Source organism: Fusarium vanettenii, assembly GCF_000151355.1.
Source record: "Fusarium vanettenii 77-13-4 chromosome 3 genomic scaffold NECHAsca_2_chr3_3_0, whole genome shotgun sequence".
NCBI lineage: Eukaryota > Fungi > Ascomycota > Sordariomycetes > Hypocreales > Nectriaceae > Fusarium > Fusarium vanettenii.
The window spans coordinates 2,130,730-2,156,815 of NW_003315880.1; the positions used below are offsets into that span (position 1 = coordinate 2,130,730).

At 53.6% G+C, this 26,086-nt stretch overlaps 7 protein-coding genes across 7 annotated transcripts; 3 read left to right on the forward strand and 4 right to left on the reverse strand.

Annotated features, from left to right (window-relative positions):
* Positions 1–770: 770 nt before the first annotated feature.
* Positions 771–3,449, reverse strand: NECHADRAFT_59265 (uncharacterized protein). Its single transcript, XM_003053128.1, has 4 exons — positions 2,872–3,449; positions 2,374–2,795; positions 1,180–2,312; positions 771–1,117 (listed from the first exon to the last, which is right to left on the reverse strand). Exons 1-4 carry the CDS (start codon positions 3,312–3,314, stop codon positions 1,025–1,027), a joined length of 2,091 nt encoding a protein of 696 aa, XP_003053174.1. The 5' UTR covers positions 3,315–3,449; the 3' UTR covers positions 771–1,024.
* A 4,349-nt stretch (positions 3,450–7,798) lies between these two features.
* NECHADRAFT_36314 (uncharacterized protein) lies at positions 7,799–10,039 on the forward strand (the record flags this gene model as incomplete). The annotated part of the gene is made up of 4 exons (XM_003052629.1): positions 7,799–7,980; positions 8,058–8,086; positions 8,139–8,191; positions 8,345–10,039. The coding sequence occupies 4 exons, from the start codon at positions 7,799–7,801 to the stop codon at positions 10,037–10,039; spliced, it is 1,959 nt and encodes a 652-aa protein (XP_003052675.1).
* A 768-nt stretch (positions 10,040–10,807) lies between these two features.
* Positions 10,808–12,817, forward strand: NECHADRAFT_92009 (uncharacterized protein; the record flags this gene model as incomplete). The annotated part of the gene is made up of 3 exons (XM_003052630.1): positions 10,808–11,118; positions 11,162–11,547; positions 11,598–12,817. The coding sequence occupies 3 exons, from the start codon at positions 10,808–10,810 to the stop codon at positions 12,815–12,817; spliced, it is 1,917 nt and encodes a 638-aa protein (XP_003052676.1).
* A 679-nt stretch (positions 12,818–13,496) lies between these two features.
* CHR2109 (uncharacterized protein) lies at positions 13,497–17,676 on the reverse strand (the record flags this gene model as incomplete). The annotated part of the gene is made up of 5 exons (XM_003053129.1): positions 13,497–15,509; positions 15,557–16,314; positions 16,360–16,577; positions 16,637–16,877; positions 17,472–17,676. The coding sequence occupies 5 exons, from the start codon at positions 17,674–17,676 to the stop codon at positions 13,497–13,499; spliced, it is 3,435 nt and encodes a 1,144-aa protein (XP_003053175.1).
* A 1,407-nt stretch (positions 17,677–19,083) lies between these two features.
* Positions 19,084–21,472, reverse strand: NECHADRAFT_77908 (uncharacterized protein; the record flags this gene model as incomplete). Its single annotated transcript, XM_003053130.1, has 2 exons — positions 19,084–19,577; positions 19,633–21,472. The coding sequence occupies 2 exons, from the start codon at positions 21,470–21,472 to the stop codon at positions 19,084–19,086; spliced, it is 2,334 nt and encodes a 777-aa protein (XP_003053176.1).
* An 875-nt stretch (positions 21,473–22,347) lies between these two features.
* On the reverse strand, positions 22,348–23,638 carry NECHADRAFT_92012 (uncharacterized protein; the record flags this gene model as incomplete). The annotated part of the gene is made up of 3 exons (XM_003053131.1): positions 22,348–22,834; positions 22,968–23,263; positions 23,345–23,638. 3 exons carry the CDS (start codon positions 23,636–23,638, stop codon positions 22,348–22,350), a joined length of 1,077 nt encoding a protein of 358 aa, XP_003053177.1.
* A 467-nt stretch (positions 23,639–24,105) lies between these two features.
* Positions 24,106–25,032, forward strand: NECHADRAFT_35638 (uncharacterized protein; the record flags this gene model as incomplete). Its single annotated transcript, XM_003052631.1, has 1 exon — positions 24,106–25,032. The coding sequence occupies one exon, from the start codon at positions 24,106–24,108 to the stop codon at positions 25,030–25,032; it is 927 nt and encodes a 308-aa protein (XP_003052677.1).
* Between the last annotated feature and the right edge of the window lie 1,054 nt (positions 25,033–26,086).

A 26,086-nucleotide genomic window follows, 5' to 3' on the forward strand; every position in this document is an offset into this window, starting at 1 on the left:
GATACGTCGTGTATGTGTGTGTGCCTTTGCACCTCCCTAAACCACCACCCCCTGTCATGTCACCCCCACCTCGTCCCTGACGTCTCGGCACTTCATGACATGTGGCAGCCCTCTTGACGGCTTTTCCTCCGTCATTGGAACGCCATGCCACATGTCAAAGTCGTTCCCGTCGTCACCCTATCCCATTCGAATTCGTGCTCGCACTCTTTGGTCTGATTTGGCACTCCTTTTTTTGTTCTTCCCCCTTTGATATGTATCTATCTAGTCCAGCAAGCAAAGCTGGCACGGCATCGCATGGCATCGCACGGAGCAGGCAGGGTATATCTTTCTATAGCGTCTGATTTCCTCTCCTTGACTTGGGAGATGGCGGTGAAGCGACATGTCGTCTGTTTTGTCTAGAGTGCCTATACCTATACCTATATACCTATTATGCTACTTGCTTATTACCCTTCACCTGCTGCTGTGCTTCTCTCACAAGCTTCGACGACGGTACCTGATCATACCACGCTCGACAGACTCTCCGCCAGTGACATGTCCACCGCCCGTCCCGACACCCTGGCCACCACAAGATTAGGTAGACGTCAAAAGATTCACCGTCGATTCAAGCATTGATAGTTAGCTCCCGCCCCACCAGGTACCGGCTTCATGCACACGTGGTCGACGGCTTTCACATGTCAGACTCTTTTCTCGACTAGATAGGGATGGATCATGGATGGGTCTCAAGGGTTGCCTGCTGGGCGCAATCACGTCAGCTCATGCTGAACCAAGCGGGCCTCGACGGGTACATAACTAGAGCAGGGTCGTTAAAATAACCATAAGATGATCGAGGGCCTAGATCCCCTGTCTCTGCAAATTTCCCTTCAAGATATCATCAAGCCAACGCCGCCAAACTACAGTACACATACATACACTTAAAACAGAACCGTACCAAAAGCTCGTCAACCCCCTCGTCATTCCTCCTTGGTATCCATCCTTCCGTTGTCTGTTACCCGGCATCTCCCTTCGCTCAACCGTCTCATCTCGTTCATCCAATCGTCTTGAGCGTGGCCTGGATATCCTTCTTGAAGTGTTCCGTGATCTTTCTTCGGTTCAGCTTCTGGGTAGCAGTAAGAAGTCCCTATGATACGAGTTAGCAAAAAAATCACAGCCACGAAAACACAACGAGAGAGAGGTCCTTACGTTATCAGATGTCCACTCCTCATCTGTGAGAAGAACAGCCGCGACGACTTCCATGCTGGACAGACCGGCGCGCTTAGCAGCACCCTGGAGGTCCTTGAGCACATAGCTCACCAACTTCTTGTTGGTGTGGATGGTGTGTAGGTTTCCTTCGTCAATACCCAGCTCCTTAGCCTTCTCATGCACCACTTTCTCGTTGGGCATGATGACAGCAATAGGACGAGAGTATTCGGGATCGGCGTGCACCATGACGTTACCCACAGTCTGAACGCCACGGTAGACGGCCTCGAGCTTCTCCAGGGCAATGTACTCGCCGCCCTGCATCTTGACGAGGTTCTTGACACGGTCAAAGACTCGCAGATGTCCATTAGCGTCGAACTCTCCGATATCACCGGTCTTGAACCATCCATCGGGGGTAATGGCCTTTTCTGTCTCTTCGGGGTTGTCCCAGTACTTGGTCATGACAGGAAGGCCCTTGATCCAGATCTCGCCCTGGGGAGGAGTAGACTCGGTCGAGTAACCCAGCTCAGGGAGCGCGACAAGCTTGATCTCGCAAGACGCAGGAACAGGACCGATGGCACCAGGCGAAAACTCGAGCGGGCAGCCCAGAGAACCGTTGGCGCAAGTCTCGGTCAGACCATAGCCGGCAAGCATGGGAGCAACGACAAGCGAAATGAAGTTCTTGGTACCGTCCGAGATGCCACTAGCGCCATTCATAGTGAATCGCATGCGACCACCCGTCAGTTCACGGACCTTGCCGAAGACAACACTGTCGAAGAGGTTGGCCAGCGGAAACTTGTTCTTGGTCATGAACGCCTTCCAGCTGTATGCACCCCAGAACAGGTTTCGGAGAAGAGGACTGGACGCCTCGAGCTTGGCTGTGATGCCCTTTCGCACAGTCTCCCAAACCTGGGGAACACCGACCATGACCGTGGGCTTGAATTCACGCATGTCGCCATAGCAATCCTTCATTGAGACGTCCGACAGGGTTCGAGGGTTACCGTATCCGAGCGTTCCTCCGATAAAGAAAACGATGTTCTCGAGCGCCATTTCGAAGATGTGCGCCAGGGGCAGGTAGGCAAGAATGCATTCCCTGTCACTCACGCACTCCTTGACGCACATGTAAAGACCGGTCACTGTTAACAATCAAAGGTTAGCAAGCGTCAGTAGAGGAAGGTTACCGAGCTTTAGACGTACCTCCGGCAACGAGGGCCTGGTGGGTGATGCAGGCACCCTTTGGCAGACCTGTCGAACCCGATGTGTACATGACGCAGTAGAGGTCAGTTGGCTTGGCCGGGTTTGGCTCCACAGGGTTCTCCTCTCCAAGCTTGCGAAGCTCCTCGTAGGTGACGATCTGAAGGTCTGGGTGTTCCTTTTTGAACGCCTCGACCTCGCCGCCCTTGGCAAAGATGGTCTGGTCGTTGATAATGACGATCTTGACATTGGATTTCTTGATGGGCTCCGTGGCGGTCTTGAGCAGGTGAGAGTCGACATACATGGCAGCGCAGTTAGTTTGCACGAGAGAGTGCTCAACGCCACTGGGGCCCAGAGTGTCGTAGGCGGTCACAATTGAGATAGACTGGGAGGCGGCTGCGTGAGATGTGGAAATCCAGCCAACACTAGACGCCGCGTTAGAGACTGGAACTGCAAGCGCAAGTTTGGAACCGCGGGACGCAAGCGCTCGTGAGTACATACCTGGTGCTACCAAAAATGTGAAGCTTGTCCTCACTGGTCAGGCCCAGCTTGCGCAGGCCAGAGCCGAGCTGCAAGACACGCTCGTAGTACTGCGTGTAGGTCAAGTACTCGAAGCCGGTTAGTTCGAAGTAGGACCACTCCTTCTCAACCTCTTGGACCTGGCCGTCGACGTTCTTCTTGATCTTCTTCTTCTCGGTATGCATGTTGATGAGCTTGCGGGAGCCGACAGCATGGTGATTGGGGTAGAGTTTGGCACTACGCTGAATGAACTGGAAGACAGTTCTAGCATCGTCGGCTGGGTAGCTGATGAGACCGTCCTTTGCCATAGGGTGTCGTCGGGGGATGGTCTCGCCGGGAACCTTTTCGTAGCCGGGAGCCTCGATGGTGAATGGAGGCTTGTGCACATGGTGCAGCGGCATGATGCCCGTTGTCCAGTCAGTCATCTTGATTGCGGGTGGCTACAGGGCAGCCGAAGGAGACGGAGGTAGAGAGTTAAGGATGGCGAGAGTAGAGTTGATTGCAAAGAGGAGCGCGCACAGGCGATTCGCAATGACGATGGCGACGGGCGGGAGAGGGCGGGAGAGGGAGGATGAGGGTATCACGAGTGTGCGAGGAAGAAGGAAAGAGAAGGAGGAGGATGGAGAAAAGCAAAATAGGTGGAGGCGTGTATTAATGGACGTGATGGATGCCGGGAAGAAAGAAAGAGGAGGAAGCGACGCCAGGCGACGGAAGGCAAACAAAGTGGAAGCCAAGCGCGGAGAAGCGCAGTGCAGCTGTTGCAGTAAAGCAAGAACATGGATGGACTGCGCCTGCAGCACCAAAGTAAAGCACCTCCACTAGGTAGGCAGGTACCTAAAGATACTTCAACGTCTCCACTTTTCCCTACAAAGGTACCTACTTGGCCAGCGGGCACGCTCCCTTGGCCTTCTCCCGTCTAGCAACGGAAAGCCGTGATGCGACGAGACCTGTAACAGCGGCGGCCGACACCCTTGGAGAGAGGTCTCTCGTTGACAAGGTCCGGGAGCATCTCTGCGGCGTCGAAGAAGGACCCTTTTTTCTTACTACCAACGGCAAACAAGACGAGAACAAAAGGGCCACTACAGCAAAAAAGAACCCGAGGCTCAGAGTCACTCACAAGCTCGAGCGGCGCATTGCCCCTAGGAACCAAACCCAGTCGCCGTGCGGAGAGGACAACCTGGAGAGCTCTTCAGCGGGGCTGCACTCAGGCGGCGACGCCACAACGACCCGGCTTGACGCTTGTTTTGCCATGACAGGTGTGTGTGCAAGGCAAGTTGAGGGCACGGTACCTGGGTACGGTACGGTAGTACGGGGGATCAAACTTGAAGGCCAAGAAGCCAAGACAAAATCTGTTGGTGACTACAAGCCTCGTACAAGGTCCCGTCCGTCCTCTCCATATCCACCGGTCCGTTGGACGATTGCAAGAAAAGGCTTCTGATCTCTCGGTCTTCGGTTTTAAATACAGGATCCCAATCCCTTCCTTTCGGCCATTTTCTCTCGAGGTGGAGTAGCTAAGGTACCTGGCTACTCCAAAAGACAGCGAGTACCATCATGTATCCTGCGGCAGAGCCAAGCGGGCTCGCCCAGATCAGGACTCCCGTTCGGGCTTAGCCAGGATGGTAGCTACAGGGAAGCTCTGAAGGGAAGCTGGTGACGCTAGGTCCGCTGGGGAAGCAGCAGAAAGAGCCCAGAGGTTGCAGAGCTCGACACGGATGGATTGCGTCACAGATGGAGCCTGCAAAATTATGGCCTGCAAATTATGAGCCTGAGACAACGGCATTCGATGGGCTTTGCAGGCTTTGCACTGAGGTCGTCATCGGGGCGACAAGTGTACAGCAAGGTACAGACAGACAGACCAGCGTGTCCGGTCCGTCCGGAGGCAAGATTGGTCCAGCGATCAATAAGATGCGACCAATATACGGGCGGGATTGGACGACCGGGTGCCGAGAAGATCTTTGTTGAATCACCGGCCGTTGGGATGAGGCTGGTGCTGGTACTGGTGCTGAGCGCGTGCCACGACAAGCGGGAGGCAATGCCTCTGAAGCATTGACGCAGAACCTCCTCCTCCGTCCGCTCCATCCGAAACCCCCCATCAGAATCAGCCGTCAGCACCTTATGCTACCAATACCGAAGGGCAATGAATTATGTGGTCTGGTCTGCGCCCGCCTGCAGGGCTTTTCCATGGGGTGGGCGCACACGAGCCAGCAAACCTGAACCCGACGGAGGTTGTTGTGCCAGGAAAACCAGACCCCCTGAAGGGTACAGTAGAGGCCAAGATTGAGTTGATGAAAAAATAAACAGCCTCCATCCAACAGAGGCCGAGAATTGGCATATGATAATCGACAACCGGCACGTTACAGTAGCACCAAACAAACGCCACACTTACTTTTGGACTGTTTACAGAACTGTCCTGAGTTGATCAGTCAGGGGGCGCCTCATTCATCCCATCCCCTGCTACCCCCTCCCAAAGTCTCCCCAAGCTCAAAGGATTTTCAGTTGATGACTGGCGAACCGTCCTATTCTTGATCACCTTTCCCCAACAGGTTTGCGGTAGTCGTCCCATCGGCATGCACGGAGGCGAGCTTGTTGGGCTACCGTCATACGCGTCATGGCACTCTGACCTCTCTCGCTCGCTCAACTTGACACGCAAAAAGTAAGCTGGCTTGCACCGGCAGTCCGACCGGACTCATATTCCGCCATGTCATTCTACTACGTCGCAGTGGCGCTCGACCTCTTTTGAGGATCCTCTTTTTGGAGAGCCATCCCGCTCCAAATGCAACGAGCCGCAGGTCAAACCCTCGTCGCCCATCGCTCCTAGACCCCCCAGCAGGGCAAGCCGCCGCCCGGAACCCCCGCCGCCTGTTCCCCCGGACTCTGGGCAGAGAATGGAAACAGGACAGGCCCTGAGGCTCGCTCGACATTGGCCTGTTGTCGTCCTCTTTCACATTACATTGGTCAATCAGCAGCCCTCGTCCGAGTTCCGCGGCGTTTTGATGCATCGCAGCCGAGGTGACGCATGCTCGTTTGACTTAAACCTGCGGCATGTGTTTTGCCTTCGTATCTGTTCACATTCTTGGCATCCATATCCACCACTGGTTGTTTCTCTCCCTCCTTGCACTGCCACTTCTTGAGCGCGCATCCAAGACGCCACGCCCTGAAGCCAAGGTTTCGCTACCCCATATTGAGCTTCTAATTCGTGGCCAAGACCTGGGGTCACCCTCTGGAGATGGTCAGGTGCAGCTCGGAACTGAGGGGGGAAATATTGCAGCTTCACCTCGAGCAAACCTCAGGTCCAATATTGTAACTGCATCAAGCATAGCTCCTGGGTATGGTGAGTGAACCACCACCCCTACACTCGAGTATCCCAAGTATCACCAGGTACTCACTCGCCAAGGGCCGGTCAATGATCCCTGGCAAGCCCTCCAAATCTGTCGTTGATGATGCAAGTGACCACTGTCGCTGCGACCTGCGATTGCCCTGCAGGGCCCTGTGCATACCTCGACAGCCCATTTCAGTCGATGCCATCCATGACCCATCCGGTCCAGCCAAGATAGCTTCAAAGCTGACCCACTGGAGTCCCCTCTACGACATCCGCCAAGATGCACGTGCCTCTCAGCTATCAAGTCCTCGACTCGGATTCACCAATCTCCCCTGTCACTGGTGTTGCGCCTCCGAGACGCCAAACTTTAAGTCAACATCTTGTCGAGAGCCGGCGCCAAGCCATACCTGTGCTTAGAAGTGGTCGATGAGCGATTATTGTTTCCTACTCAGTGGCTGGCGTGGCATGTCAGAGGTCTCCTCTGTCTTCGTCTTACTCTGTCGTGTTTCACGCTTGCCAAGTGGCATCGTCCATCATGCCGAGTGCGCTGAAGGATGCCTTTCACGGATGACGGATAGAAGCCCATCAGCATGGATACACCAATGGATTCGATCTATCTGTTTATCTACTCCGCAAGCTGCAACGGCATCCAATCCAGAAAAGGGAGAGATTCATAGGGCTGGAGCTAGGTCCAGGGGTCCTTTTCTGACCTTGAGGCCTAGACCATTCCATCCAGACTGTAGGTAATCAAGCTACAAACGCCTGGAGTCTCTGACGGCGGCATATTCCGCCAGTTCGGGGCAAATTGTGAGGCCACAGACGAAATGCGTCTCAACGGTGGTAATTAAAACATGATCCCAGTCAGCCACCAACTCATTTCCCATTATCACCGATATGCGCATACGGCATTCGGTTCGGATAGTCGCAACGGAACATGACAATTGACAACTGTTTATTAACCTGATGACAGAGCGCAAAGATGTTATAGGCCTCCAGTCCCTAGGTCCCCCCTGGACCCTGGATTTAGTGCTGTCGATCTGCGATTTGAGTGCGGGCTGCGAATGGCTCTCAGGGGTTCGGCGTGGAAGCTTTCGGGGCAATCAGTGGCCGCCAAGCCTCCAGGCTCTGCAGCGCAATGCAACACGGCTCCAGGCGTGAACCTTAGGAAGGCATTCGGTGCCGTTGTCAACTTTCTACACCCAGATCATGCATCGTGAAGCATCTAGATGACTTCTCCTTTTTGCCAGATATGGCCCTCATATCGTATCCACGATAGGCGATCCACGATAGGTCCAATATTTGGCCCAAAAGGGTCCAAGGACGCGCACCTCAGGGCGGGTCTCTCGGGGTCTTGAGCGCGCCGATTGGCCGCTATCGACCCCGAATTCAGGGGTACTTGCCTAATTACACACTGCCATGCCTCCCATCGTGAACCTCGCCCATTAAATCATTTTCCCCCTCGCATCTTCGACGTCTTGGAGCAGTTTCAGATTTGACACCCACGAGAGAGGGGAAAGAGAGAGCGCAAGATAGGACCTCTTCAATTTATTCAGATCGGGAGTTATAGATCGATCTGACCACCCTCCCACCATGATTCGGCAAAGTACCGAGCGCTCCAACGACTGGCTTAGGCCGGTTGCTGACGACGAGGAGGATGACGGCTTCCTCGCTGGAGCTGACGATGCCGAGGCAAAGGGATGTCTTGATGAAGGCAATCGATCGACGCTAGATTTGGTCACGGCCACGCTCCCCGTGTACATGACAATTCATCGGTGAATCCACCCAATTTCGCGCCGTGGTGAAGGCTTCTCTGGTGAGGAATCAGCGTGCTAACTCTCCTTGAGTGTAGAGTGCGCCGGCTAGTGCTTGCGAGTATCGGTAAGCTTTCGTTGTTCAACAATCAAGAGTCAATGGCTAATTCCTCGCCAAGATGATCCTTACACTATGGAGCACTTTAGAGATCCCAAGATGAACGCCCTCGTTGTGCGGCCCTTGGTTGAGCGGCTCTACAACCCAGACGACATCTCAGTCGGTGAGTCCTGACGTGAGATCCTTCGTCTGCAAGATCCTTTCCTGACATGGAGCCACGTAGTTTATTGCCTACTGGCCAACCGTGTCTCATTTCTGCGAGACCAGTCCAACACGGTTCATCAGAGCGTCAACCAGGCGCGGGCCATCTTGTGTGAGCTGCTCGCTAGTCGAGTCCTTCGACGCTTTCACGAAGACAACCCAGGACCCCAGGGCCTTCTGCTACTTGCCCACATCCTTGTGGAGGGATTTGATCCCTTCCAAGGTGCTCCGGAGCACATGGAACGCCGTGGACGTCGTCCACAGTGGCCCGGGGCTTCTCAGGACGGCGCCGGCTCTGAGAGAAAGGTGACTGCTCTAGAGCTTGCTATTGTTTCTGAGAGCAAATTCTTCATCAGCTCTTCAGCCTGTCAGCGAGCCGTCGACGCTGTCCATAACGGTCAAATTATCTATACGCCTCTGTCATTCATGGATATTCTTCCGGATCACTATAAGCGCCGCCCCATCTCTCTTTACGACCCCCGAACGGCGCCTCTCCTCAACCACCACCGTCTTATTGTTCCCTCCAACAGAAATCTTATCGAACTCGTTCATTTCGTCATTCTTCTGGCACTCTACGTCATGACTATGGTCTCGCGGCACTCGGAAGTCAACATGTGGGAATTTGCTTTTTGCGTTTACACGGCTGGTTGGCTTCTCGAAAAGATGGCGGCTATTGTTGAACATGGTTGGGAGGTTCATGCGCAGAACTTGTGGGCTTTTCTCGACATTACGTTTGCTTGCATCTTTGGCGCCTACCTCCTCGCTCGCTTATACGATTTCCTGGCTGATCAGCTTCACTCGGGTTATGGTCTACCGATTCTTTGCGTCGCTGCGCCAGTCATGTTGACGCGAGTTGCTTTCAACCTGCTACCTAACAACCTCGTCTTCATCTCTGTCCACGCCATGATGAAGGACTTTACTGTGCTCACCTTCCTAGCTACCTGGTGCTTCACCGGCTTTCTTCTCGCTCTGCAGTGGCTCGTTAGTGCCAGTAACGATGGCAACGAGGAGTTTAGCTGGTACGTTGTGGGCAAGTGGATGCTCTGGATCTGGTTCGGCCTCGACGGCGAGGGCATTGAGGAGTCGGTGCGGTTCCATATCGTTCTTGGACCAGCGCTCATGATCGCATTTGCATTCCTTGGAAACACGCTCTTCTTGACGATTCTCATCGCTATGCTCACCAACACCTTCTCCAAGATCGTGGCGGATGAGACGGCCGAGATTCAGTTCCGACGAGCTGTCTTGACATTTGAGGGTGTCAAGAGTGATTCCATCTTTTCCTATCCTCCTCCATTCAACATCCTTGCACTGGCCACGCTACTTCCTCTGAAGCTCGTCACGACAGCTCGAGTGTTCCACATCATCAACGTGGCGCTCATCCGAACGCTCAACTTCCCGACGCTACTCCTGATCAGCTTGTCCGAGCGACGACGGTTGTGGGTGCAGTCCAGACGTGCCTCTGGGAAACGGTCCAAGTGGCAGTTTACAGCTCTATCGCCACACAGCGACATTCAGGCTGTCTTCAAGTCTATGCCGCCTATGGAGATTTCGGACATGATTGACCAACTGGACCCGTTGGGCGAGGTTCCTATTCTAGAAGATGATCTCATGCCGACCATGACGGGTGACAATCCTCGATCCAACCTGCGAAGATGGCGGATGGTGCAACGAGAGGGACAGAGGCCTGCAGACGACAATGTGATTTGGAGTGAGAGCAGTAGCAGTGGCAGTGGTAGTGGCAGTGGCCCTAAGGAAGACTGAGGCGGAGAGATGCTTTACTAGACTAGACGGGATTAGACTGATCAGCATTGCAATGGCGAACTGGTGTTGGGTTGGGTTTGCATTTGGGTTGCAGCATAACTATACCTGTATATAATACGCCGCAAAGAGTTACTTTGGCAAGACTGAATGGAGTCGTGGTTAGATCTACAGACTCAATCACAATACATAGATACATATTCCTTGTGTATCCGCTGGCAAGCTATAGCTCAGTGTATGTTGCGAGATCTAGAGAGTATCTTCTTTAACATAGTCCTGATTGGACAGCACCACGTTGAGTAAAGGATAGGTTCTACTTGTTACCTTTTGTTTGCCCAGGTCTGCTCTCAGTGAAGCTCTCTATGTATGTGTAGATTGTCTGATGTTAGAGAGCTTTGCACTACCAACCCTAAGTGCTAGACAAGTGGCTTTGACAACTATCCACACCATTCTACATACTGTACTTCTGACAAGTATATCATCTTTCTTAGGCTCAAAGGTACGTATATCTTCTCTTGGTGGGACATCCATGGACGAGTGTGCCTGAGGCGGGCCCACCCCAGCAACAATGGAGCCCCGCCGTCATCCACATGCCGCTTGAGAGCTCCAAGCACAAGCACAAGCAAGCATCAAGGCTGGGCTAACCTCGAATGGTCATGAATTAAACAACTTCAACAACCACATTCGCATACATGATCAGTTAATATCCAAGTCCTCCCCGCGTACGAATACGAATAAACCATTGATACGAAGAGTTCAATCCCCCCCGCCATGGCTCCAGGTCACGACGACCAGCCGCTCTCGCTACGGCCGAACCCCGTCGCCGACCGCAGGCCCAAGAACATCGCCGACTTCATCGCCCGCGTCAATGCCCAGCCCGGCGGCTTCAGAGCTCTGTCAGAAGACAAGCTGCGCGACGAGATTGCCGCGCGTGACGCTGTCAATGGGGATGCTGCCGAGGACAAGGACGTGGACATGGCTGAGACCGGCCAGGACGAAGACGACGAAGATGAGGAGCAAGAGGCAGAGAGGGATCCTCAGGAGGTGCGCATGGAGGTTTTGAGGAACATTGAGCAAGTCAAGTTTGGTCTAAACATGTGCGACACATGCTAATCTCTCTCGCAGCATCGCCGGAAACACAGCCTTCCTCACCCTCGACTTCCTCTCCCTCCTCATCTCCAAGCAAAACCCCACGCAAGGCGGCGTGACTCTATCGCAGGGCCTACGCGAAATCGCAGGCATCGGCACCATGGGCTTCGACAAGCTCGACGACCCGACCGTGTCGCCGGCAAAGGCCAAGGATCACGAGGACGTGGCCGTGGGGTGGACCATCATGAAGGTCAACAAGACGCGCGACGCCGCAGAGGAGGCCTGCAAGTTTCTGCAGAAGGAGATTGCGGCCGAGGGGAGGTATTGGGATGAGATTGTGGCGGTTCAGAAGAATGGGTGGTCTATATCAAGGGTCCCCAAGGAGAGGCACACTCTTGGTGTTCGATTTGGCTTTTCAGAAGGTTGGTCCCATATACTTCTTCTAAACACAATTTCTTGCTCACATAAACAGCTGCATCCGATTTCAGAAACAACGGTCTCGCCCCCATGCGGAGAGGAGACGACGGCGCAGTTCAGCTCGACTGTGGCCGACTAGGCGGCGTGTCAGAACGACTCGTCGTGACCCTCGAGAAGGACGGCAAAGTCACAGGCCGCTCTGCCCTCCCCGCGCAGACGACAGACGACGCCCCCTTAGAAGCGCGAGTCCTCGAAGCCCGTAATACCATCTTCTCGCAGGAGCTCTGGTACGAGATTAGGCGCGAGGCTCGCAATTTAGCCGCATACGATGTCAAGCCCGACGGCTCCCGCTTGACGTGCGAGTTGGATCCCGCGTCCAAGTCAAAGCTGACCATCGAACTTGTGCCTCTGGGTTCACAGTCGTCGTTGGATGAGTCTCTACCTGACAACCACATGGCCGAGATGGCGGCCATCTCACTTCATATCCTCCTCACCAACGCTCATCGCAATGCCGAGCTCTTCAGAACACGCCCTATACCACCTCATATCCCCCGTACGCGAGGCCAGAATATACACACCCTCGTCCGACCCGTCATCGCCTACTTCATGCACTACCGCCACCTGATCAATGCCACCACCTACATCGGTCGCATCGTTCAATCTCTCCGACACGCCGGCCTTCCTGCCAACTTCATCCTACTAACGCCCCGAGTCTCAGACCCGGACCTGGCCGACTTGAGGGCGCCCCTGAGTTCGGTTCCGGGGGCCATGGTCCGCAACATCATCCCTCCCATCGATTTCAACCTCAGGCTCACCCTCGCCCCCGGTGCCATCATGGACGTCCGCGGTCGCACCTTTCTCTTCCCCGTCACCGCCACCTACTACCAAGTCACCACGCCTCCAAACTCACTCATCGCCCGCATCTGCGCCCCCTTCCGAGAGGGATACCCAACTCCGGACGCCCTACATGACTACCTCAGCACCGCCACCGCCCGCGTCCTCACCGAGCACTTCCGCACCCTGCTCGCCTCATCTCCTTCGAGCACCCGATGGGTCAAGAGCATTAAGGGCGACTCTATCCGCGACGCCGACAAGGAGGAGTTTGAGATGCGATTCACCCTCACCCGCGAGCCCAAGCTGCTCGTCACGGGCACCTCCCAGGTCGAGGGTAAAACGCTGCGACAGGAGTGGGAGTGGACCCCTGAAGCCGCCGCTGAGCCGGCAAGTCTGCAGGAGATTGTCCAGCGGGAGGCCAAGAAGGCGTTTCCCGAGTGAGGAGCCTGTAGGCATCAGGGGTTGGCTGCTGGCTGCTGCAGTCGCGCTCAACACTTGAGGCCTTGCCTATGATGGGACATGAAAAGTAGTGGTTCAAGCGATTTCAATGGCGTTTGGCAAGATTAAATCAGGGGCATAGTTACTTTTAGCATACCAGTTGGGGATATACCCATTTTCCGCATATATTCAAAAGAATTCACCTTCCAATCGTGCCTACACCTTATCCCTGTTTGTGAGCTTAGCATCCTCGTTTAGTCAATGCTTGAATTATCAAAATATGTCCGTTCCTCTAACTTGCTGGTACCTCATCTGCTCTAGACCATTTGCAGGATGCTTCCATCTTGAAAAAGCGATATCTCCAGTCCATCCTTGCAGATGCCTTTATCATGAATCATAAGTTCCCATGGTTTTCCCCATGTGCTCCCATGCTGAATAAATAGCCAGCCCAATCAACCCAAAACTGCCTCTGTATTGCGGCTCTCTAACCAGGCCGAGGTCAGAACCACAACTCCGTTGCCGTCTAAAGCATCCATTGTCCATTTCCGTGTTTCCCCGATCCGTGTTCATCACACAATGTGGTGACCATACAATAAAACAAATCTGTGTATCCTCATGACACTGCCTGAAAGTGGTCATGATTCGTCTGTTGTCGTCAAGTTGTCCATGTCGCCCTGGTCCCTCAGCGCGTATTAAAGAGGAACTTGAGCTCGTTCGTACCCAGACGCGCGATCTGTCTGCCCTCGTTCTCGTCAAGGGCTGCTTCAACAATCTCCTTTTTCTGGTTCTGTAGGGCCACAATTCGGTCCTCGACTGTCTTCTTTGTCAAAATGCGGTACACCTTGACCTCCTTCTGCTGGCCGATTCGGTAGGCACGGTCAACCGCCTGCATCTCAATGTACGGGTTCCAGAAGGGGTCCATGATGATGACTCGTGATGCTGCCGTCAGGTTCAGACCTGCATTGCCAGCTCGGAGAGACACCAGCATCACCTTGACGTCCTTTCGATCCCGGAAGTTGCGGGCTGCGATGTTGCGATGCGTGGCCGACATGGACCCGTCGTATCTCTCTGGCTTTTCCAGCTTCTCGTGAGACATGGCCACCTGAAGGAGATCGAGCAACAGAGTCCACTGGGAAAAGACGATCGTCTTCTCTCCTGTTTCGTTGATCTGCTTCAGCAGATCCATGCATGCCGTCACCTTGGCCGCCGGCTCCCACGTCTTGCGCAAGTATCGCATGTACTTTTTGTACGCATCACGGTTCTTGGAAGCCTCCTTGCGAAGGGTCTTGAGCATCGAAGGCTTGATATCAGATGCCTTCTTCTTGCCTTTTCCTTTGCCCTTGCCCTTATCTTTGCTCTTCTTTTTGGCCTTTGCTGGTTTCTTGGTATCTTCCTCGTCCGAGAACTCGTCGTTAACGATGAAATCCCTCAGGTTTCCCTTGTGGTCGATCTCATCATCTGAGGAATAATCCGATTCTGATTCTGAAGAATCATCTGATGAGTCGTCCTCGTCTTGACCCTCTTCGTCAGGCTTCTCCTTGACTGATTCGGGCATGTGAATCTTCTGAAAGACGTCGTAGGAGAAGCATTTGCTGGGGTCGAATGGGCCGCGGCACACGGGGCACTTAGCCCGGCTACTCTCACTCCCTTCCTGCAGATTAAGGGTTGAGGCATTCTCGGCAATGCGAACAAGACATTCGCTACAGCTGTCGTGTCCGCAAGGGATGAAGAAGCTGGGACACGGGACAGCATCATAGCAAATGGGGCATTCGAAGCCCTCAATACCCTTGATTCGCTCCACGATGGCCCGATCCAGAGATCTGACCAACTCTTCCTTCTCCTCGTTTGAGATGGTCGAGTTTGGGGCCGCGTCGTCCACATCGAGATTGAGATGTGGGTGGCAACATGCCTGACGCATTCGCAGCAAGAGGACCAGGATGTTCGAGTAATTCTTTCCAATGCTTCCAGCGCGGAGGTACTTGCTGAACTGCACCTGGGCATTCTTTTCCAGCTGGTCGTAGAAGTCACGTTCCTCGGGCGACAGTTCCGCATAGACAATTTCTTCAGTCTTCTCGGGGAGCTTCAGGATGGGTTTCCCATCGAGTTCTGAATTCTTCTTGCGTCGAAGCATGATGGCCTGGAGAAGCGCTCGCAGTCTCTTCATTGCAACGCTCTTCGGATCGCCGTTCCGACCAAAGAGAATACCAAACGCCTGGCGAAACTCCTCCCACTGACTGTACGGCTTGATCCTGAGGAAGTTCAGCAGCGAGTAGAGCTCCAGGACTCCGTTCATCATGGGGGTTCCTGTGAGACACCATCGGTACGTTGCTCGCAGTTGGGTACACGCCTTGGCAGTTTTCGTGTCCTTGTTCTTGATGCACTGCGCCTCGTCGAGGACAATGCGGTAAAACTTTGCCTTTGCTGGGTGCAGCAGAGGGCACTTGACGAGTAAGGTCTTGTCGTTCATGTCAATGTTTCGACCACGGTTGTCCTCCATGTACTTGTCAAGTTTCTTGAGTTCCTGCGCAACTGTACCATAAGTAGTCAAGACCACGTCGTACTTGAGCAGCTCGTCAGTTGTAGTCTTGCGGTTGTGGTACACAAAGACCGAAAGGCGATGGGATAGTTTCGTTTTGGTGGCGATCTCTTCCTCCCACTGCCGAATGAGTGCCACAGGTCCGACGATCAAGGTTGTCTAGCAAGTTAGCTGGGATACCTATGGATGAAGAGAACCTGACTAACCTTGGGGCGAGTGGTTGCTGGGCGAGACAGAAGCAGCGCAAGGGTTGAGATGGTCTTTCCCAGACCCATGTCGTCAGCAAGAATGCCGCCTTTGTTCGAACCCTGCTCCATCTTCTTCATCCAGGTGAGAGCGAGCTCCTGATGGGGGTACAGTGGTCTCTTCAATCCAGCCGGTGTACCGTCGCGATTCATCTCCGGGATGTCCATGTCAGGTCGAATGTTCTGGAGGAGATTGTCCAGGTCCTTTTCAGTCATTCTGGGGTCATGATAGGCATCTTGGATAAAATCCGAGAGTCGCTCCGGCAATGGGTTCCCGTAGGCATCCATGCCGCTGGTGTAGTCGAACATGTTCGTTTTGGTGATGATATCAGCAAGGGACGACGCATGCCCCGAGGACGGACCGGGAACATTTGGAATACCGGAAAAGGGGGCGCCACGGTGTGGAATTCCATTAGAATAACTGCCGTTGGGGTGTCCAAAGCCAAGAAACCCGGGTTGGGGGACACTTAGACCGAGACGGGCAGCTTCAGCCATCGCAACACTATTAGCGAAGTCTGCCATATGTGCCGACTCATTCTTAATAGGTCGACCTCCTTGGACGTTCCCATAAGGCGTGTTCGGGGGGCCGGTTCCTGCTGAGCTGTGAACTCCATTGCTTCTCGCAGTGGAGCTGGTTGAGGGCCCTGAGGCAAACGGATCATCCCAGCTCGCATCATATGCACCCGGGATGAAGAGGCCGGGATCCTCAACTTTTGGTACTGGAGTTCGGTTGGATGGTCCAGGGCCTGCGTTCCAGTCATCACTAAAGTCGAAGTCAAAGCCCTGTGAGCTGGCAGCGGGTGGCTGGCTGTTCATGATTCTTGTGAAAGCGTTGTTAGGAGGAGACAAGTTAGTCGAAGCTTGGCCTGGAGATCCTTGGGAGAGCATCAGCGCATACTCCAGGTCTGCCTTTTCCTGGTCTCGTTGCCTCTCAGCCTTGATTTGCTGAGCAACGATTTCAGAGCCGATATCGTCGTCGTCCCTGGTTAGATTGCATTAGTCCACATCCTTGAGGGTTGGCCCGTGTGACAGATAGCTTACCCAGTAAGGTCGATGAAGTCTATTTGGCTAAAGTCCATTGGAGCTGGAGCGGTAGAAAAGGGGTCTCCAGGCGGCATCGGAGACATCCTGCGTGTCTTGGGCTGTGTTCCATGAGTAGAGAGACGAGCGGAATCAACACCTCGTTTCCGGTTAGGCAACGAGTATGATCCGAGCTCGCTGAAGCTCTGGTTGTTTCTTGAGGGTGTGTACATGGCTTGGCGATTCTCAGGCTTTCGATATTCTTGAGGAGCAAGGTCAGTGAGGATTCAAGTGGGAGGTGGAGTATCAGATGGCGATGCCACCTGTTTTAGGACAGAATCTCGGGTCAAAGTTGAGTGAAATAACTGTCTGTGCAGTGGGAAAATGTGGCTTGTGTGGGTTGAAAGGTAGGGCAAGCAAGACAAAGAATAAGGCTCTGAGAGTCTTTGTACGTCAGATGGACCAGCTCAGCCCATTTTCTTTGAGGGGTCGTCTGAGGAGTGTTTGGGGAATGGAGTGAGATGCAAGAAACAGGTGGAATAAGGAACGGAGGATGGAGGGTTTACAAGAGCAGATGCGATGGGGATGGGTAGAGTCAAGGTTTAGAGGTAGGGTGAGGTAAATTATGGTTGAATGACGGTCAACCGTATGGGTACTGAGACAGGAAAACAGAGAACAAACGGATGCCCGTACCTGAAACAGACCGGGATGCCTCTTGGTTTCTGACGGGCGTGGCAGGCTGAGGCTCTGCACACATCAAAAGTCAGTCAGTCAGTCAGCCTTCAGAACAGCGATCCCCGCGGTAACTGTGTATCGTGAAAAGGGCCGAGGGGTAAACCAGGCTGTGCCAACTTACGAGGCGTAGACTCTTGCGGCTGCTGCTTCTTCTTGGCGGCGTGGAGGAGCTTCTTTAGTCGAGCAATCTCCTGGCGGGCATCTTCTCTCATTTCCTCACCAGTTTCGAGATCTTGGTCGGAGAGCGAGTCGAGGATGACCTTTTGAATGGTCAACTCCTCGTTGATCTCGTCGATGCTCATGGAAGCGCCATCGGTGTCAGCCATTTTTGTTTGCGCTTGACGCCTGCTGCAGCAGGACAGCACACCAGGGATGGGGATGGATGTGATGGGTTCAGGCTGGGATCCAATGTGATGCAGAACGAGGCACGCCAGGCACCGGTCGGTCAGAGAGAGGGCGGGCCAAACGAGGCAAGGAGCCGCCCATGGGCGTTGGGTGAGGAGGCGAGGTACTGTTCAGTCCAGTCCTGTACGGTACGGTACTCAAGAGTGAGGCGTGTACCAATGACAACGGATGTGTGGAACGAAGAGCAGGCCGGTCGTTGCGATCGGTAGATTATTGAATGGAGACGAGACACAGCCCAGGCGAATCGATGTTCCGTTCCTTTTCTTTAGTTATTCCCCTCTTTGTTTGTTGGCGAGCTGAATATTGATGGATGAGATGGTGGATGCTTGAAAAAAACCGGGAGCACCTGCCGGGTAGGTCTGAACACAGATTAGGATTGTGAATGTGTAGGTAATCTTTGTAGGTGCTGTACCCGATGGTGTGGAAGGAGCTAGAGCCGCGTCACGCGTCGCGCTGCAGCAGGTGCGGAGGAGAGATCAATTGGATTGGAGCGTGGGGAGTTATAGAGGTTGACCCGGTGCGAGGGTGCCGCTAGCGGGGGAGGGGACCCACTGAATCCGCCCTGGAACCTGTAGCTTTGGTTGCCCGGCGGAGCTGGAGACGGGGAGCTGATGGCGGGGGCAGCACCCGATGGGAGGCAATTAAAGGGCGTCGGCTTCTGGGTCGAGGTCGAAGAAACACACCTCATAGGGAATTTATTACTCCAATGCCGTGATTTTGGTACTTTCACGTTTACCAAAAGTCTCTTTTTGCATTTCTCGGCTGGCTTTTTTGTAGCCGTATCCTCGTCAACGACGTCTCACTGTTGTCATTCACGATCATTTTTCGCCTCTCTCCCTTCGAGTTTCTGATACCTGGCCTGTTGAATGTCATGATGCTGCGGGAGGCTCCCCATGCCGTCTCCGTATTTTATCCTTTTTCAGAGGACTGACGGCTCGTCTGCATATGAAGGCAACCTATGAGTAATGCCCTTTCAACCTCCTCGCCTATGCCTATGCGTGCGCCCAAGACTCAGCTCAGCCATAGGTGGCCAAACCCCACCAACCAGAGACACTGCAAGTCAACCTCGCAAGGCAGGCTCCCAATGTGCAATGCCGTCAGACCATGGGCGCCACTGCTGCCTGCAAGGACACGTCTGTGAGGGAGGAGAAATGGACAAGAGGCGGGATGGATGGATTGAAAGAAATCATGTATCCATGCTGGGTATATTGGCCCATCCGCCCAGCTCTACATTAGGCTTCAAACGCCGCTTGAAAATATCAGTCGCTATCCGTCCAAACGCCAGTAATTACAGTACGACCTGTCTATCCATATCCAGAATAATAGCACTAATCCGATTCTTCTCCGGTCAGCTTGTGCCAGACCTTCCCCACCTTGTGAGTGATCCAATCCCACCAACCCTCCTCTTCTTCTTCATCGTCTTCGTCGTCGCTGTCGCTATCACTGTCCTCATCTTCGTCACCTTTGGATGATGGAGCTGCCGACTTTGAAGGCTTTGCCGACTTAGTGGACGCCTGAGACACGCTGGCCTCTGCCGGCTTTGATGGCGCCACTGGCACCGTCGGCCGTTCAGGTTGCTTCGGCTTCTCAGGGACTGTCGGTCGCGTAGGTTGCGCCGGCTTTTCTGGAATGGTTGGGCGAGCCGGCTCCTTGGACCCAGACGACTCTGCCTCATGCGTGGACACGGGGTCTGCTGGCTCCTCAGGCATCTCCTCAGGCTTGTGCAAACCAACGGGCTTCAGCGGTAGTCGCAGGGTGCCGTTGTTGGGAACCGGCTCAATGCCGACCGAGTCGCACAGCATGTTGTACACCTCGATATTTTCTGTTTGTGCCCTGTTAGTTACGAAACTGCCAGTTTTTCTTGGGTCTTGACTCACGGAACACGTCAACTTGACTGTTTGCTGGGTGCGGGAATGCAGGGCCGCGAGCGATGAAGATGGCCCGCATCAGCGGATGCTCATGATCGTAGCCGTGAAGACCACGGGGGTGGTACACGAGCTTCTTCTTCTGTCCCTCCTTGACATCAAACTCCTTTTTGGTGACGATGGCCCAACCTGTTTTTGGTACCACCCACAAGGGAGCGATGCGAGGATGCTTGGAGAAGTGGTATCGCTCGGGCATGTCGACGTCCCGAAGATAGACTTCGTAGTTCGGGTTCGACTTGGACTTTTCCTTTAGCTGATCGTACAACCCTTGAAGGTCATCAAGATTCTTGGGGCGTAGACCGTACAACGGCCACCCGTCGATGTGCTCGATCTTGTCGGTATCAATAAGGTCCTCGAGCTGGATCAGCCGAGAGATATCAGTCGTTGCCATACCATGATCCGACACCACAATGACGTTGACAATCTTTGTCAGGTTTCTCTCCTCGAGTCCCTTGAAAACGTTGCTCAGCATGGTATCTACCTTTTCGATAGTGTCGCGGATTTCAGTGCTGTTAGGGCCAAACTTGTGCCCATTGGAGTCAACGTGAGGCACATAAGCGGCAATCAGTTGAGGTCGCATATCCTTGACATCCGCCGTCTTGTCTTCCATACCAGGCATGTCAAGGAACTGCATGATCCTCGAAACCTTGTTATCGAGCGTCTCCTTGTGGTTGAACTTGTCGAGAATGCTTGGCTCTTTGTGCAGAACATGCGCCTCGCTTCCGGGCCACATGTGGATGGCACTTCGGACTCCTTGCTTCTCGGCCGTCACCCAGAATGGCTCTCCTCCCCACCACTTGGGATCCAGACTCCGGTCTGGATCGGTATAGAAGAACTGAGCCTGAAGCTCGGGGTCCCAGAATGTGTTGCTTACAATGCCGTGGGACTCAGGATACAGACCAGTCGCAAGTGTGTAGTGATTCGGAAACGTGACGGAGGGAAAAGAAGGATGCATCCACTTTGGCGACACACCCTCTGCGATAAACGAGTTCAGCGTCGGTGTCAGGTCGCGCTGGAGAAAGTCGGCGCGGAAACCGTCCAAGCTGATGATAAGGGTGGTGGGCGCAAACAGGGCGGTGCCGTTGCTTACAAGCGCCTGCTTCAGGGGTTTGACCTTGCGGTTCTTTGACAGCTTCCAGGCCATCAAGATGAGGATCGCAAAGCCAATTGCGATAAGGGAATGGATAAAGACCCAACGGCGCCAGCTGCGACGTCTCTGGGCCTTGGCCTCGGCGATGAGGTTGAGATGGTGTCGATCAATCTCATCGCTATCATCCCTCTCGCTGCTCTCGCCGGTGGAACTGCCTTCCTTCATCCCTCCCTCTTCCATCTCGTACATCAACTGTCCATCTTCTCCATGTTGCGCATTCTCCACTAGCCTCTCACGCTTCTTCTGTCTCCTCTGACGTCGAGCGCTTCTCTTTTCGGACACAAGATCCTCGGTCGAGCTGTTGAGCTGAAAAGTGCCTGAATTACTTCCTCGACGTCCAAACATCTTTTTCAAGTTGGGAACGGCGAGTCCGGAGCCACGACGCTCTCTTTCCTTCTTTTTTCTGGTATCGGTAACAAGTCGATCAATATCTTCCTCCTCCATCAAGACGATGCGATCGTGGGCGCGAAGCTCCCGGCTATTTCTGGCGCGGGAAATAAGCTCATCGTCGTCGCTATCCGTATCCTGGTCGCTGCGGGTGTGGATTGATGAAGCGTCGTCGTCGTATGCGATAGGAGAGAGGAACGAGGCATTGTCGCGGTCCCCGCGAGAGGGGCTTGTGTCAAGTCCTTGCAGTGACATAATGACGAGACCTCAGGAGGGGTTGGCGAGGCACGAGAAGTGGCACATCTGTCACGGAGGCTATCACTGACGCTTTAAAGGGGATGTAAGACATGGACCCTGATGAACTTGGGCGCAGGATCGCGAATGAGACCGGGGTTACTATCCGCCGACTTCCGGCCGCCCACCTTCGACCCATGAATCGGACGACCACATCGAGGCCATTGGCGGATTTAAAGACGAACTACTGGATCCCGTTAGGTTACTTAATCTTTATGGATCAAGAGGTGGTTCTTGTATGACACTTGGTTAATTACTTCAGGGTCCAGGGAGTGAGCGGATTGGGAATCTGGGCCGATACAGGGCCGTTTACGAGCAACTTTCTTAAGCTGCAAGTGATTAAGAAAAGCTGGCACTGCGCGATCAACAAGTTCCTTCCTGTTGGGCAAAAGTTTAAATGCAAAATTCTAAAAATAGATGGCTAGTTCTTCACGGTTAAACTGAATCGTGAAGAAGCACAAAAAGAAAGGTTTTGCGGTTTATGTGGATCGAACACATGACCTTCAGATATCGTATGATTGAAGTTTGACTTCAGTCTGACGCTCTCCCAACTGAGCTAAACCCGCTGTTGCTTGTTGTTCAGTATTGCCAATTCGGGCTATGTCGGCAGGGCTCTAGACTCTCTCGAGTGATTCTCAGAGGGAAGAGATGCTAGTCGAGACAAGTCACCTTGAAATAATCATGTCCGAGGTTGATAATGATCATAGCCTTCTAAGATTTAATTCTGCTGGATCATAGTTTCGAACTTATTCAAGGTGGGTATCTAAATCACCCTCGTAAACATAGTGAGTTCAGCCATATCGGACAATCCCTCTGGTGTGTAAACTCATCCTAGCCTAGAGTTTCCCACCTTTACTCGCAAACCAGCCCTCTGCTTCATCCACCCCCAGAAGAGACGAGATGAAAATACGCCCAAGCACGTCTATATCATGGGCCATCGCTTCCTGGAGTACTTTGCCAAATATCGCATCTGTCACTACCAAATGCTTCTTGTTCATCCAGGCCTCTGCAAAGGCCAGCGGTGAACGCGCATTCCATAGATGCGCTGACAGGGTCCAGGAGTGACATAGCCCCATCCTCCCGTCACACTGCAACCCTTTGTAGCCGGCCATGATGCGGTAGATTTGCATAAAATAGAATGTGAAGAGAAGGGTGCGTCGAAGAGACTCTTGCAGGATCCAGTCCATCCAGAATGTCTTTGTTGGGGCTATCGGGAAGAGGGGGAGGGAGTAGGTGGACGTCCGATCCAAGTCAAATTGCACATGAGAAAATAGAGTCATCGCTGAAGACTCTATCGCGGGGATCATGCGTTCTGCAGATGCCCTAGCGCCAATGTCGCCGTCAAAGAGCCGGATGATTTGGTATAGGATGAGGGCGTGGGTGTGTGCAAGACACTCAAATGGCGTTACAGGCGGAGGCGATGATAGGAGGTCATTGACGCGGGTCTCGATGCTACGGAAGATGAAAGGAGAGTTCACTCGGTTCTTTGCGAGGTAAAGTGCACAGGCTGCATGTGCGTCTGCAGAAGGTCTTAGTTAAGTACTCGAAGGACGAGAGGTGAACTTTACCCTGCATTGATCGTGGCATTTCGTTCTTGTATAGAAGAGCGTGACACCAAGGGGTCTGGTTCTCGAGGACCATAGTTGAAGGGGCCTTTTGAATCTCTGCTATTGACCATTTGAGTCGACTTGTGATGGCTTCTGGGATTGCACCAAACTCCTTCGTAGAAGGGGGTGATAGTTCCAAGGTTGGCTGGATGAGGTCCAAAGTGGTGTCGTCAAGATGAACATCAAAAGACGCCAGTTCATTAAAGTTATCAATATCCGCAATGACAGCATTGAAATCCTCCACGATGGGTTCATCAAGTTGACCGACAGCCGGGGGCGTAGAGGATGCCGACTCATTCGTCAGCAAGCCTGGCATGATGGTCTCTGGCGAACTTGACGAATTCGTCGTCATGCTCTGCCCCCGCGGAGTTCGCGAAGGATATTGACAGGGAATGCATCTCTGCGAGCACCGGAGACAGGCCGGTACTGCAAAGTCGCAGCGCCGCTTGGCCTTGGTGCAGGCGGCGCACGACTTCCGCCGCGGAGGAGGGTTGCGGCGTTCCCGAGCGGTGAGAGACATGAGGTGGAAAAGTCCGCTGCGGAGACTTTGACATGCGGAGAATGTGAAGAAAGGAAATGCTAGAGTCTCTGCGGCTGAGATGCACGCGTCGTGTTTGATGTTGAAGGATCAAGGTGAGACTTGCGAGTGAGAGATCGGGCTTAGAGTGGAGGTGCGCCGGAAATGTGGGTCTGGGCGGAACTCCGCCCGGTGAAGGTGACTCGGGACCTACAACCGCCGGGGCCGGGAATAGCGGACCTTGGCCGGCGGAGGCTCATAAGAGATGATCCTTAGCGGAAATTGGTGAGATTTCGGAGTCTTTAGCAAAATATTTGTTATAAAGGCTGTCATCTTTCGACCAAGGACATAGAATACCCAGAACGCATCGTCAGCAATTTACTCCAACTTACGCGAGACCAACTTTGTTGCTTAAAGGCAGAGACACCTATACTTTATACTCCCACACAAACTAGTCATTCTTATTCACCATGTCCGATCTTAAAGTCTTCGTTTGTGGTGCCACTGGTTGCCAAGGCGGTGCCGTAGCCCGCTACCTTCGATCAAAGGATGTCGAAGTCCACGCCCTCGTCCGGGACCCAACCTCAAAGAAAGCCCACGACCTGGAGTCCATCGGAGTCAAGCTCACCCCTGGTGACTATGACAACAAGGAAGCTATCGAGACGGCCATGGCCGGCTGCACCGCCATCTTCCTGGTCCTCATGCCCGACTTCACGGACCTGACCAAAGAGAGGACATGGGCCAAGAACATCTACAGCGCCGGTAAGGCGGCTGGTGTGAAGCATGCGGTGTTTTCTAGCGGGTTTGGCGCAAATGAGCCTGACAAGCTTACGGCCGTGAAGCCTGGTAGCTTCCTCGACACGGTCATGAGAAACAAGACAGCCATCGAGATCGAAACCCGTACGGCCGGCTTTGAATACTGGACCATTTTGCGCCCTGGAAACTTCATGGCGAACTACTTCGAGCCCTTTGTCATGATGTACCCAGGCCTCGTCAAGGAAGGAGTCTGGACCACGGCACTTACACCTACAACCGTTCTGCCTAAAGTCGACACGGTCACGATTGGCAGGTTCGGCGGCGAGGCGCTCCTAAACCCGGAACGCTTCCATGAAAAAGAGATCCTTTACGCCGATGAATGGCTCACCCCGGATGAGGTTATGGAGAAGCTGTCCAAGGCCGTGGGCCGGGAGCTCAAGACCAACTACCTGACTGAGGAGGAGATCAACGCCCAGATGGACACCAACCCGTTCATCAACGGGCAGCTTGTTATGCGGGACATGGGAAAGTTTACTACTCTGGAGGAGGTGAAGAAATGGGGGATTCCTCTCAGCTCGTTTGACGAGTTTCTGGAGCGGGAGAAGGATGCTATTCGGGAGACCTATCACAAGTCTGGCTGAGTACAAAACAGCCTCCATGCTTGGGGGGTAGGGCAAAGCTTGCAATGGCTAGACAGAGAGCGACAGATTATGAGAACACAGAGCTTAGCGTGTATCTCTACGATCCGTTCTATCACACTCGTCGACGTGATATCAATGTGGCCATCAAACTTCAATCTCCATATATTTGATTCTCTTGCAGAAAATGACAGTAATGGCTGAGACAGTCATGCCCATGCCATGATTTAACCCCTTATTGTTGATGCGACCAACGACCTGCCAATGCATGTAGACAGCCGTATGTATATACTGTTCAAAGCCTGTTTCACAGGCTGCCTGCCAATTTGCGCCCTGACCATTGAACGCCGTCCATGAATGTAGATGTAGTAGTAGTAAGTCCGTTATGATCCTGCTTGATCGTCCAACATCACCCAAAGTTCGTAGTCCTGAATATTTTCAAACAGTTGACTGGTTGTCTGGTGTGATCCAATAATTAATGTGCTACTCCAATCGTCTCCGGTTGTCCCGCCTTGTCTTTCTGAGGAGCCTCAACGGGGCGAGTCTGCTCTTCTGCAGATGGAGTCACTTCCGCTCTAGCTGATGTGTCCCCTTGTTCGGGGCTAGACACTGTCGTATTCTCGCCACCAACGGCCACGGCTCTATCGTTTTCGATCACGTTACTGATGGGCTCGGCAGGTTGCTCGCTAGCGGGAGCCTTTCCATTCCCATCCAACGCTTGGTTGGGGTCGTCAAATAGAGGAAGATCGGCTCCGACCGGGATCTCGTGAGGGATGTAGCTTCGGTTGGCCTCGTTAGAGCTGCTAGGAGTACTGCTCGACTCTCCCTGCTCGGAATCCACCCAATCTCCTCGAGACTGTCGGCCCGATCCCGGATGGGTACCATCAGGGTCATATGCGGCGCTTCCTCTCATTGTTGGATTATGTGGCCATCCCAAAGGCATGCTGGACACTCGACGATGCTGACCGGGGGTTCCGCTGCGCACAACCCCAACAGGGACCGGTTGGCGCTCGACGGCCATGTGCTTGTCACCGCTTGTCTGAGAACTATGGTCGCC

Excerpts from the sequence above, each read along its gene's own strand:
- NECHADRAFT_59265 (XM_003053128.1), bottom strand. The coding sequence starts at position 3,314 with ATGACTGACTGGACAACGGGCATCATGCCGCTGCACCATGTGCACAAG. Across the intron at positions 2,796-2,871 it reads CACATTTTTGGTAGCACCAG|TGTTGGCTGGATTTCCACAT; the intron begins GTATGTACTCAC and ends CGCGGCGTCTAG. Across the intron at positions 1,118-1,179 it reads AGGAGTGGACATCTGATAAC|GGACTTCTTACTGCTACCCA; the intron begins GTAAGGACCTCT and ends CTCGTATCATAG.